This window comes from Arvicanthis niloticus, chromosome X (genome assembly GCF_011762505.2).
Source record: "Arvicanthis niloticus isolate mArvNil1 chromosome X, mArvNil1.pat.X, whole genome shotgun sequence".
NCBI classification, from domain to species: Eukaryota; Metazoa; Chordata; class Mammalia; order Rodentia; family Muridae; genus Arvicanthis; species Arvicanthis niloticus.
This window is the reverse complement of record NC_047679.1, coordinates 23829653-23843360: the sequence shown is the minus strand read 5'-3', so window position 1 is coordinate 23843360 and position 13708 is coordinate 23829653. Positions and strand designations below refer to the sequence as shown.

At 38.6% G+C, this 13708-nt stretch overlaps 1 protein-coding gene across 3 annotated transcripts in view; it reads right to left on the bottom strand.

Annotated features, from left to right (window-relative positions):
• The window catches only part of Mospd2 (motile sperm domain containing 2), a 43052-nt gene that overhangs the window by 21414 nt on the left and 7930 nt on the right, over positions 1-13708 (bottom strand). For all 3 annotated transcript variants that reach the window (XM_034485511.2, XM_076918612.1, XM_034485512.2), the window contains exons 3-6: positions 7356-7511; positions 4932-5018; positions 3118-3272; positions 32-92 (exon numbers count right to left, since the gene is read on the bottom strand). In XM_034485511.2, the coding sequence (XP_034341402.1) occupies positions 32-92; positions 3118-3272; positions 4932-5018; positions 7356-7511 (459 nt within the window). The remainder of the gene's footprint in view (positions 1-31; positions 93-3117; positions 3273-4931; positions 5019-7355; positions 7512-13708) is intronic.

Sequence of the window (13708 nt, the reverse complement as noted above, 5' to 3'; positions counted from 1 at the left end):
TTGTATTTTTAAAAAGGAGTAAGTTACTTACAGAGGTATTTGGGGTAATACACCTTAAAGCAGTTGATGATAAATCGTACAAACTCCATGTCCTAAAATAAATATTAAAGTTTTAAGACTGTCCATATCAGACAACATTAAATTATACATTTCGAACAGTGATAAATAATTAAATGCAAGTGAGACAACTACTTTTCTTAAAAGATAAGCTAATATAAGTATCTATAGCCCTAAGGGTTATGGCTTTAGGCCATTAAGCTAAGAATTGGCTCTAAAATTGAGTTTAAGAAGTCATATATTTACGGGTATTTTAAAACTTATTTGTATTACTTCAAATTAGTTATATGCTTCAGGCTACAAAAGCCATAGGGCATGCAATGGATATAAAAGCAATTCTTACAGAGAGACTCTAAAAATTCTATTAACAACTAAAGAACTATTGAAAAGCATATGCAGCTTATAACATGACTAACTCAAATAATATATATGCGCGCTCACACCCACCTACACACACACACACACATTATGGTATAGTAGTAACTTTCTAAATCTAAATTTTACCTTATAAGAATTTCAATAAAACATGCTGTATTTTTTTTTTACAAGGATCCCACTGATCTGACTTGCCAATTTACTTTTTATTTAAGATGCCCTGTATTAGTTTGCTGTTGTTGTTGTTTTTCAGTTTATAATCAAGAGCTGTTTATTCATTCCATTTTTTTTTTTTTTTGGAGACTGTATTAAACAGCTGCCTGGTTAGTTCTCCTGCTTCATATACAACAAAAGAAAATGAGGCCATCTGGGATATTAGTCATGTTCCACTCCCCATATTACGCCCCACAAGCAGCCTGTTCCCTTTATCCTGCTCAGCCACCTTATAAACACTTGCAGTTCGAAGAGCTAAGCAGACAAGCTGCAATCCAGCACAGCTATTGAAAGGCTGGTAATTCTAGACAGGAGACACTATAAAGTCTTTCCTAGCATGTGAGTTACAGTGCCTTTAATTGTAGTAAACTGTAGGTAAGCATCCTCATCTATAACTATTCTGGGAGAAGTCTTAGTATATAGTAATACCTTTATAAATATGTGCAGTGGGCATAGTTTCAAAGTTAAGTAAGAGTCAGATAAAAGGACTTAAAGAAACCAGCTGTATAAAATTTTGGTTACCTAATTTAATATGTGTGACTACTCTCAGTTATTACTAGTCTTTATCTAGTAGTCATTACCATCATTTATTCAGTTGGCTGTCCTTGTTCATGAAACCAATTTTGGAGGCTATGATGTCAGTGGCCTACATTGGCTATTACATAACATACCTCCATGAAATAGACTGTTGTACAATCTCTAAGGGTGCTTTTCAGAATGGTATCTGTATCATTTACAGTGTCCATCCTCTGACGACACATGCAAGATTTTTCTTTCTAGTTCAACTGCTGAGAATAGATACGTTTTCCCAAAGTATTAATTATTTAAAGTCCAGCTATTTGTATGTTATTACATGCTTCCATTCTTTTAGCTAGGAAGCCAAAAGGTTACAATCAACATGGTAGTCCAATTCTTTTTTTTTTTTTTTTTTTTTTTTTTTTGGGTTTTTCCAGACACAGTTTCTCTGTGTAGTCCTGGCTGTCCTGGAACTCACTCTGTAGACCAGGCTGGCCTTGAACTCAGAAATCCACCTGCCTCTGCCTCCCAAGTGCTGGGATTAAAGGCATGCGCCACCACTGCCCAGCTGGTAGTCCAATTCTTACTAAAGCATTTTATGTCTCCAATATGTATCTTCATAAAGTGACTTTTGAATCATGAGTGTTATATAATAAACAAAATTATCCAATAAAGATCCAGGTGCTTTATAACATCAATAATGAATGAAATATCCACTAGTACCAATAGACTTTCTTTACAAATTAGAAATGGCAACATGTGAGTCTGTTGAAAATCCATCAGATAGCTCTTGTCAATTCCCTCCCCCTATGTTAGGGAACGGAAATCATTAGCATACATTATTTGTGGTTATAATAGATAGGTGACTGCGGTACCTAAACGACAATAGAATCATAGTCTAACTTTATAGAATATAGACTTATTTGAGTAATTCAAGTTTAATTCATGATATAAAACATTTTACTTTATAATTCAAAATTCACTCAATGGAAACTACATTTTAAAAATGCAGGGTATTAGATTCTTACTGAGAAAACAGGCTGCCATCTTCCTCTCCTAAAGCTATTTTGAATTGTTCTCTGGAACCTGGTTAGGTTGTTTAAATCTAAGACATCATTTTGAGTTACACAGCAATATACTATAGTAAGGCAGTTCTTTTCCTCTTAAAAAGGTATTCTTCGGTTTTATTACAAGTTCTTCACGGATACCAACATATATGGCTACCAATTAGGTATAAAATAATTTAGCATTTTGTCATGTTGGACATTTAGACTTTTTCTAAGCTTCGATTATTTTTCAAGACAGTCTCATGATGCTGTTTGGGTTATCCCTGAACTCCTAAGTTCAAATGATCATTAGACCTCAGCTCCATGAGGTACTGAGGCTATCGGTGTAAATATGTAAAAAAGTACTGATACTGCAACATATGTTTTCAAGTTGCCAAAAGTCACCTGAAGAAAGCCAGTTCTCCAAGCTTACCCAATAAAATAAACAAATTTTTAAAAATCCAAGAAGAATACACAAGTGCCCAAAAAAGTGGTAAGGGGTAAACTCACATGAACATCTTGCGACTTCAAAACATGGTAAAAATACAAGGTCCCAGAGATCATGCATGTGTTTATTCAATATTTAGTGAGCTTATCACTCTGTGCCAGGCATGGAGGTCAGTGTGAGGGGACATTAACATGGTACAAAAAAGTTCAGCATCTGTCATAATGACTGCCATCCTTCCAGTGTTACCTCTCCATCTTACATACCAGACAGGGAACACTGCCAAATACAGAAGCAAATTGAATTCTCTGCAAACCCTATTCCATGTCTGACTTCACACATAATGCAAAGGGAAAATGAATCCTTTTCCTAGCTTCATTTTACAACAATATTTGGTTGGCAAAAAGACAGCAAGGATAGAGGGAATTGGAACAAAAAGTGACTTAGAATTAATGCAGTGCTTACTATGCTATTGAGTCCAGTTTCGGACATGTCAAACATCACTGTGATAGGCTTCCCATTTTCTCTCTTGGCATATCGTTCCAACCAGAATGCTATGAGCTTCTTCTTGTCCATTATGGTTTTCTGGTCTTTTATGTGATACTTCACTCTGATCCAGACTTATAATGAAAAGCAGATAAAAAATAAGCATACGATTTATGGCATTTTCATATATATTTTTTTCTTTCCTTTTACATATTCCTTCATTTATAATTCATATTGTTTTGAATAAAAACATTGCACTTGCTACATTTAAATGAAAGAGTAGAAGAGAGGCAAACTATTTCTCCTTGAGGAAATACACAAACTTCACATTTAAGTGATGTTCTCTCTGAAAAGAGAGCTGCAGGTGAACAAACAAGGAATAACGAAGAAGTGCTCTTTACTGTGCTTGAAAGCAAAGCCAATGCTTTGATAAATTGCTAGAAAACACATTCCACCCTGAGGAGAGACACAGAACAGGCAGGCAGGAGGCCTGGTAGAGTGTGGAGCAGGGAAGTGGACCATACAAATGCTTCAGGTGGTGGCAGCTAAGACTAAAATGGGATGGGTGGCCAGAAGAGAAGGAGGGAATAGCTAAATGACTCTGAAGTCTTCCCTTCAGTTTGGCTTTTCCATTTCAAAACCTAACTTGGGAAGTGTCATAGAGGTTGGAGCAGAAGAAGTAAGGGAGGAAACCTATCTGGTCACACCCAGGGAAGGAGCTGGCAGTAGGGCAACAGAGTAGGCAGGACTGAACTGCAGGAATGGCTGCTGAAGAGAAAGGGGGCTAAAATGATGCAGAATTGCAGGGACAGCCAACACATGGGCCAGAGCTGGGCAATAGAGAAGAAAGAGCACAAGTAATAGGACTCGGATGTGAGCTGTAGATCATGATGAAGGCAAGAGACAGGAGCTGGGCCTGTGCGAATAGCTTGGGAATTGCATAGGAGCTGCTCTGTGAATGGGGAAGTTGGCAAGGGTGATATGTTTGCAATGACCTCCCTGGACATTATCAGCTACAACAGGCTTTGGGAAACACGTTTCAGGAGCAAACCACAGAAGAGGTATGAGGAAAAGAGACTAAGTAAAATGAGGCAGAGAAATAAGAAGGTAGTGCAGCACGCTGTCAAAATACAGTGCAATTCACAAGCTGAGAAGGCAAGCAAGATGCACATAAGCTCTCCTATTGTAGTACAAACTCAAGTGAGATTTGAGCAAGTAGAAGAGGGGATAAGAAAGGCATCAGAACAACAGACAACTTAACTCCCATTACTACACATATTTCAGAAAAAGCTAAGAGGAGACCAGGAGAAGACTTACAAGTCTGTTTTGGATATTGAACAATGGTCAAAAGATTCTCCATAAAAAGAAATACTAGGTAGAGCACTAGCAACAAGTGAGAAGAAGATAATGGCTAACTAAAATGACTTATGACTGCGTTACTACTGCTCCAGTGCCATGTCTGCCTGCCTACTACCATACTTCCGACCATCATACTTGTGAACACTAAACCCTCTGAAACCGTAAGCCCCAAACAAACTCTTCTGTGTTTCCCTAGTCATGGTGTCTTATCATAGAAATAGACAAGAAACTAAAGCACAGCATTTGTGTTTACTGCTTAGTTTATAATAATTCAAACTATGCCTTGATAGTATTTGACAGGGGTGAAGATGGCCACATATCTCCAGTTTTGGGGAATTTGTTATTTATGTATATGGAAAACTTCTGTGATTATTGAGACACTGATGTATATTTCAAAGTCTTGAAAATCTAGAGTATGAATTACATATACTTACATAATTTGTTACCTTCTTTGTCATAACCGTGGAGATAAATACCACCAAGTTCTAATAACCATCTTGGAATAGAGGATTCACTAAGGTCTAGAAAGTGATAAACTTTGATCAGTAATAGTAGTAATCCATGAATCTAAAAAGAAAACTCACACTGTAAAGGTAATGTTACACAGTACCTCTCACTTAAACTTGAACAAGATACAATTTACTTAAATCTTGAATAAAATGTAACTTATGCCTGGTCTGGCCTAAGTGGGAGAAGATGCACCTGAATCCTTGAGAGGCTTGAAGCCCAGTGAGGGCAGAGGCCTGGTGGTAGGGAAGCATCCTCTCAGGCCAGGAGGGAGGAGGAATGGAATGAGGAACTTTGGAAGGGGTAACTGGGAGGCGGGGCGACGGCTAGATTGTAAATTAAAAAAAAAAAAATCCTAGAAAGAGTTGCTGGCACCACAAAAGGCTACTTCCTGCTGAGAAAACAATGGAGAAAAGATTTACAGAGAAAACAAGTAACAAAAGGTTTACAGATGATGGAAAGATCTGGAAAGACTCTTATTTTTGTGGCTGCCTCTGTAGATTCTGGGTGGATTTCAAATAACGTCTTGACTTGTCAACACATGTTAACACTAAGAAACTATTGAGTTTAATCTGCACCTTCTGGGTATAGGCCAGTGGTAGGGTGCAAGGTTAGCACACACAAGGTCCTGGATTCTATCCTTGGGTCTCCCCCCAAACAAACAAAAGCCACATGAAGAAATATTCACACAACCTCAGAATTTGAGGGGGAAAAAAATCACTCCATTTTATTTAGTAAGATGCCATTTTGCTGTCTCTTTTTCCTCTCTAGTCCCCTGCATACATACTTTCCCTCCCTCCCCACCCCCCTGCTCTCTCTGTGTGTATAGACACATTGATCCTGGATGTCTTCCTCTATAACTCTCACCTTACTTTTGGGACAGAGTCGCTCATTGAATTTAGAGCTGACTGAATTGCTGAATTGGTTTGGTTATACTATTGTACTAGCTGGACAGCAAACCCCCCTGAAATCCTCCTGTCTCCACCCTCCATCCCCTAGCCCCAGCACCCAGATTACACATACAAGTACATGTTGCCATCCCTAGCCTTTGAAGTAAGTGCTTGTCAGTCACAGTCACACTTGTGCAGGAAGCATTTTACCTATAGTGCAATCTCCCTACCCCCAAGATGGTATTTTCCTTCAAAATTTTATATACAGTAAACACTATAATGTTTTAGAGAAGGTGGAAAATAATTCAAGAAAAAGATAAAATTCTTTAGCAGGAAAAACAAACAACAGACCTAACTGGTCTCTGAGGGAGGTTGGGAACCAACATGGCAAGGCAGCACACAGGAGGCTTGAGTTTCATTCACCAGCATTTCCCAGAGAACTCTCAAGGTTTCTCTCCCATTCCCCCTGCCTATCTTTGTTGTGTGTCACCAGAAACCAGCAGCATGTATATGAATACATATTGTTGAATTTAGTATTAGATTCTCAGTAAGCTAAATACACACACACCCTAAACTTTACTCTAAATAGAAGTTTATTTTGTATATGATTTAAAAATGGCAGATGTAAAATTTTTTGCTCGACTAATACATGTTCCTTTGTTTAAACTGCCTACTGTTTTTACATTTGCCATCGTTATGTACTTTCTTGTGAACTCTAGCATAAAGAATGGGGAGAAAATTAGCTCTCGATCTGTTGACTATTTTGTATTTAAGTCTTTAGACCAAGTCACTCCAGACTTCATAATCTTCTATGACAGGTGATGCTTTATAGGACTGGGCAGTTGTGTCTACTTTCTCCTGTTAACTTTTTAGAGGGAGACAATAGGTAACCTTTCTTGCAGAGTTCTTCACATATCTGAAAATACTGTAAAACTCCCTCTAAGGTTTCAAAAACCAATTTTGATGACAAATTTCAATCTGGTAGTGGCTTTAAAAAGTTTAGAGAAGGTTGCCATGGTATCCTTGGGGATAAACTTTCTTTTGGGGGGTTCCCCTTCAGTTTTAGAATAATCAATAAGCATACAGTACTCTGGGGATATGGCAAACACATGAAAAACAACTGGAAAAAAATGAGCACAGCAATAAGTTTTTATTTTTAGGTCTAAAATGGAAGACTCTTTTACTGTTTGTTGTTTAATGGAATCGAACCAAACACAGACTAGGCAACCATGCTTTTAGTGACAATGTGTGACTCAGTTCCCTGTGATTTGATTTTCTTATGAGTGATTCTCCTAAGATTTTGTCATAAACTGTCCCTTTGAAAGTATGATTATACCTCTAAAGGTAATATTCTAGTGTTTATGATGACTGCTAAGAATTTGCGCAAATCCAGACAAACATCTAAGGGTAACATTTTATACAGATGTTATTGCCCTGTCAAGGTTAAATCGACCAGCTTACCATTGACAGAGAATTCTTTCCTCCACTGAAAACTCTCGTCAAGCATCTTCAGTGTTTCATCCACAATGTTATGTCTCCCATGTAAGTAACTTTCAACCCAGTTATCATCTTGCTGGAGCCTTTCAATATCACGTGGATCGTATTTTTCTGACTTTTCTAGAGGAAACCAGTAAAAAAACATCTAAATCAGGTTAATTCTGCTGGGAAAAATAAGTAACATAATGGCAATGGAGAAGAAAGATCTGGAAGACCAATCCAAGCTTCTCCAAGGCATACATAGGGATGATTTCAGGTGAAAACCCACTCAAAAAAATTGACTGGATTTCTAAGTGAGAGCAGACTAAAGTTATTGAAAGGCTACAGATTTGAGAAGATGTCTAACTGAGAAGATGTCCAGGATGTCTTGGAATTCTTGGGGGCTCAAGTGATGCTCCTGTCTCAGTCTAAGTACCTGGAGCTACATCATACACTTCTATACCGGGCACAGAGCATCAGTTTTAAAAAGTCAAATGGAAAACTGTCCATATCTGGAGTGTATTAACTAATACTTTGTTCCTATGACAAAATTAATCAAGGAAGAAAGGATTTTTTGTAGATTATAGGATGTTTTCTAACTTGAGATCCTGTATCCTCAGTTTCCTAAGTCCTATAATTATACATGTGTACCAACAAGCCCATCTGAGGAAGCACTGATTTTGGCTCACAGTTTCAGAGGTATTAGTCTGTGCCAACTGTTTCTATCATTCCTCCATCTGTGATGAGGTAGGGAAGAGAACTTCATATCATGGCAGAGAGGAAGCAGAGAGGCAGCCATCAACAGGGTCAGGACATGGGTATACTATTCAAATGCATGTCCTCCAGGGACCAATTTCTTTCAACAAGCCCTGTCTTCTAACAGACCATTCAGCTATTCATCAATGGATTTGTCCCCTGATGAAGTAAGTGCTCTCCTGATCCAGTCACTTCTCAACTGTTACCAGCAGGGGACCAAGCCTTCAACACACAAACATTTTTCAGGGACTATGTCACATCTAAACCATAACATGCAACATTATCCCATTTTCAGATTCTGAGGGACCATTTCCAACAATTTAGTGGTGTAATTATAACCAGTTATAATTGTGTGTCGTTTTCATACACATGTCATATTCTCCACTAGTTTCTATGCCAGATAGTCCTCCCTGTATACTACTGTCACTAGTTTATTGTGGTAAATTCTTCTTGTTTCCATATAATTCTTCACATACCCAAATTTTACCATTTGGCAACAGTCTTTTCAGATACTCCTCTTTTCACAAATATTTCCTGTGACCAAACATAACTTTTTCTGTGAGCAGCAACAGAACTTCATTTAAGTTTTTTTTAAGGCATGGAACAATTTTTTATCATGAATTAGTGTTGTAGTAAATATTTAATCTCAATCTGGGGTTTCTATCCCACCTTTGGTCATTCAATTCCCAGATAAAAAAAATGTAAAATTTAAGCCTTTAAAGCACTAGAGCTGGGAATTGTTCCTGTCTAAAAGAACTGCAGGGTCAAAATGGAGAAGAGACTGAAAGAAAAGTGACAGGCCCAACTTGGGATCCATCTCATGGGAGCGGGGAACACCAAGGCCTGACACTATTACTAATGCTTACAGATGGGAGCCTGGCTTGGCTGTCCTCTGACAGTCCCCACCAACAGCTGACTGAGACAGATGCAGATACTTACCCCCACAATTGGACAGAAGTTGGGGACTCCTGTGGTTGAATTAGGAGAAGGATTGAAGAAGATGAATGGGAGGACGACCCCATAGGAAGACCAGCAGTCTCAACTAACCCAGACCCCCAGGGAGCTACCAGACACAGAGCCACCAACCAGGTAGCATACAAAGGCTGGTCTGGCCTCAGCAGGAGAGGATATATCTAATCCTTGAGAGACTTGAGGCCCCAGGGAAGGGAAAAGCCTGCTAGGGGAGGAGCGCCCTCTCACAGACAAGATGGGGGTGGGGGGGAGGAATGGGATAAGGAACTTTGGGAGGGGGGCCAGGAGGGAGGGCAATGTCTGGAATGTAAATAAATAAAATGATAAAAAAAAAAGAATTTAATGTGGAAAAAAAGCAGTAGAGCTGGGCAGATATCTAACTTCTATGCTATTATGTCTACTTCCCTGCCAATAACCACAAGATATAACTCGTTATGTTCTACCTGGGCTGCTCCTACTTCTACTGGCTAGCCCTCATGGCCAGTTCTCAGGATCCATTACCCCATGGCATCTTTTCCTCTCTCCATCTTTTCCCTCCTGGTTGGTCCTACCTTAGAACCCAAGCTCAGGAACCAAAACTCCACCTACCTCTCTTCTGCCCAGGTAGGTTTGTAGGCTACTTTAGTCAACCAATAGTTTTAAAATAAGGAGCAAGGTTACACAGTGAGGATCTTGTCCTCCTTGGGGTTAAGTAGACCTTGGGGGCCAGTATTTAACATTACAATACACAGTAACAGACCAAACCTCAACAAGTTTGACTTACTGGTATGCATGTTATTTCTCCCCAAAACCACTAAAGGCTCAGAGTCTGTATATCTAAGAATTCTCCAAAGTGGATGACACAATGTTTATTGACTCTATTCTGTTTTTAGTTTTAGTTTCTCAACTATCCATTCCCCTCCAAGTGCTACAGCAGTTTCGGGAATTAACCTTGCTTCTCCATTTCCTTGTGTATACCCTCTACCTCCTCTACATTTGCACTGCCTTTCGTTCAGGGCCTTGAGCTAATAGATGAAAGGGCAAGAAGTAGAAAGTGCTTTGAGATGATTAACCTCATTGAGTCTCCACTTTCTTAAACTTTACACTGTTTATATACTCCAGAGGCCTGTGTGAGGGTGAGGGTCAGATAAGAAAGAATGCATGAAAGTGCCTGGAAATTTAAAACACCACAAAATAGGAGTCCATAAATTATACATTTGTGAAATGTCATCGAGGCATAGTTTTCAATACATGGGCCCATACTACATAAACCATGGAAAATAGTTTTAGCTCTGTAATTTGAAAATCCATTTGTATTCCAAGCACATTTTTTCCTTTTAATTATAAATGACATTTGAGAGCATAAAATGGCTTTAAAAGAGTTAACATAGCCTTCTGTCTCATTAAGGAGGGATCATTTAGTTTGGCCATTGTACCAGTAGGATATTTTCCTTAAAATTATAGTTGCCTTCATTCTCTTGCAGGAAAATATCTCCCATTATACCCAAGTTTGCATAAGCACAGATTACTAGTTCTTCTTCCCAATAAAAGTGGTAGTCAGTGAAAAAGGCGACCAAGTGAGCTCCCAAGTGTAAGACACTTAGCATGCAGAAATATTCTATAGCTATATCTCCATGTTTTCACATAAGGCATTAAAAGGTCATGTCTTCAAAGGGCAAGGTTTAGTAAAATTTGCTCTCTCATTATATAATTTCTAAAATAAATCTGGCTTCTTCTGTCCCTCTTTTGTTCATGAATATGACAAGCACTACAATGATGCCTTGCCTTCCCCAGGTCATGGAGTCAGCAGTTTTACCTACCATTGTTTTTGTATAACCAGTACAAATGTCAGCACAATGAAAAAAAGCAAATGATATTTAAGATTATGATGAGAATTTTGACCTCATCAGCTCCTGGAAGAGTCTTGGATGTCCACTAGGGTCCCAGAGTACACTGAAATATACTTTCTTAGAATGATATTTTACAAGTGATACAAGCTCAGTAGAAATTAACCACAATAAAAGAGGAAAACATTATTGTTAACATAATTGCTACTGGTAGCCCTACCATTAGGGACCACTACTAGAAATTTAAAGCCTGCTTCCTTCTGTTGTTGTCACGGACACTGGTCTCTAAAATCAGAAATTTCCATTGAGCATGATTATTAATAGACACATATTTACATAGGAAATACTGTTATTGCTGTTTTAATCCTTTAATCCCAGTCAAGCAAAAAATTAAATCAGGGAAGGAGAAAGAAATGAGAAGAGATAGAGAGGGGAAGGGGAAGAGTTTGGCAGAGAGAGAGGCAGGAGAAAAGCAGCAACAAAAGGGAAGGGGGAAAAGGCCAAGGGAGGAAAGTGGGAGAGAACACAAGACAGCAGCAAAGGAAAGAGACAGATGAGGGACACAAGGCAGACTGGAGACAATGAGAACAGAGAAGAAAGCTAAAGGTCAGCATCCCTTGACTTAGGATTGGCAGCACGGTTAAGGGGCATTATTAACTATATGTAGTACAACCAAATCCAGCTTTCTTTTATTGAAATCCATTACAAGTTCTTATTTATTTGAATTATTTATAGTGTGTACGTGTGCATGTGTGGTGGTCAGAGGACAACTTTCTGGATTCAGTTCTCTCCTTCTACTGTGTACTCCAAGAATTTAACTCAGCTTGTGAGACTTGGTGGTAGGCACCTTTGCCCACTGAACCAGCCTCCTAGTCCCAAATCTGTTGTTTTCATAGGCCTTAGGTTCCTCCAGAATCTTTAGTATAGATCAGATGAAAGGCCTGATAGGGGTTTGGGAAGGAACTGTGGATGTGTTAACAATGGAAGTCATTGGGCAAAAACAAAGCAAAACAAACAACAAACAAATAAACAACAAAAAAAAAAACCCAAAACACTCCGTTAGCACTTGGCCACAATCTACTCTGAATCACTCTGTATCTGTCAAGCAATCTGGAAGACTGAGTGAAAGGTGATCTTTTATGACAGAATATGTATCAGAGTCACACAAGGATGCTAACACAGGCATTCTTGGGTTCTATGTCAGGATCATGAATCTTGTGGGGGGGGGAATCCAAGAATTAACAAACTGGCATAAAGAATTTATTTAGTGAACCTCTGGACCTGGCAATCCCTACCACTCACTCTACCCTGTTAGATAAGAGGTTAGATAAAAATATCTCATACCTTAAGGGAAACAGATAACCTCTGTTGCTGATACATTGTATGCTTATTTAAAATCCCTTTAAAACACAAAATGAACAAAAAATTCTCAGGCAAGGGCTGTATAAAACAGGCCATGGATGATCTTGAGTCAGTTGCTCAGAAGGTGGAACTTTCTATTTCAGTTGTTTTCCTTCAAGAGCACAAGGGCTAAATTTTCACCAGTCACCAGCTAATTACCCAGGCTAAACAGACTTAATGGATTTTGGCCATTCCTCCATATTATGGACTGTGTCCAGGCTTCCTTGTGGGCTAATTGTGTACAGTCTTGTGTTTGTTCTTCTTAGCCCAAGTCAAATGGGAGACTGTGGGGCCCATTTCATTAAAAATCCAGGTCTGGCAACACAAGCCTGTAATTCCAGTTACTCAGGAAGCCAAGGTAGAAAGATCACAAGTCCAAGACCTACACCAGCTACACACTGAATTCATGGACAGCCAGGAAACTGAATAAGAAACTTTTTCAAACTAAATACTGAAAAAAGAATGGCAGTGTGCTAGCCTAGCATGTGTGAAGCCTTGAATTCAATCTCCAACACACACATACATACATACATACACACACACACACAAACACACACCATATGGAAATACTGTTCATGAAAACTGAGCAGGAAGCACTCATTTTTAAGGGAACAGCTCCTTAAATCACACCTGCGGAGTCCCTGTGTAATGAAGGAGAAGGCATGAGGTGAACAGGGCTAACAGTGACCTACTCTGCTGAGCTCCAAGCGGTCAGAGAGTTTGGAAAGTCATTTCCTGACCCTCCCAATCCTTACCAACAATAGATGCACACATTACATTTTTGATATAGGATGATTATCTCCATGAAAGTCTGGTCCCCACCAACCCCGACATTCCTTAGAACCCAGATCTTCAATAATAGATTACATGGTTCTTGCCCTTTTGAACAGTTAAAAATTTACAGAAAATAAAGTTATCAGATACCTAGCCAACAAAGATCCCAGAGTTAAACAAACAAACAAACAAACAAAATCTAGCTTACCAACTTCAACTAAAATTATTCCTGAGCTTTCCATATAAGTTTTCTATTAGTTTTAACTTTTTTTTTTTTTTTTTTTGTAATTTCCATTGTGATACCCTCATTAAACTACGGGTTATGTAGCAGAAGTCAGAATTACACACATTGTTGCTACGTTATTAAATCCAGAGAGATATGTTGTTTTGGCTTCCTAAAATTCAATTTATTTTTAAATACCTGTTTATTATCACTCCAAATATAATTGCCTAATGATGTGAGAACCTGGTCTTTAGGATCTAGCTGCTTTAGATTTTCTGAGACTTCTTTTATTATTGATCACATGATAAGTGTTTGCAAATGTGCCAAAAGTAGAAAGATATATTTTAAAGGTATCTATTTTCTGTTTGTTGGGTACAAAAACGTAT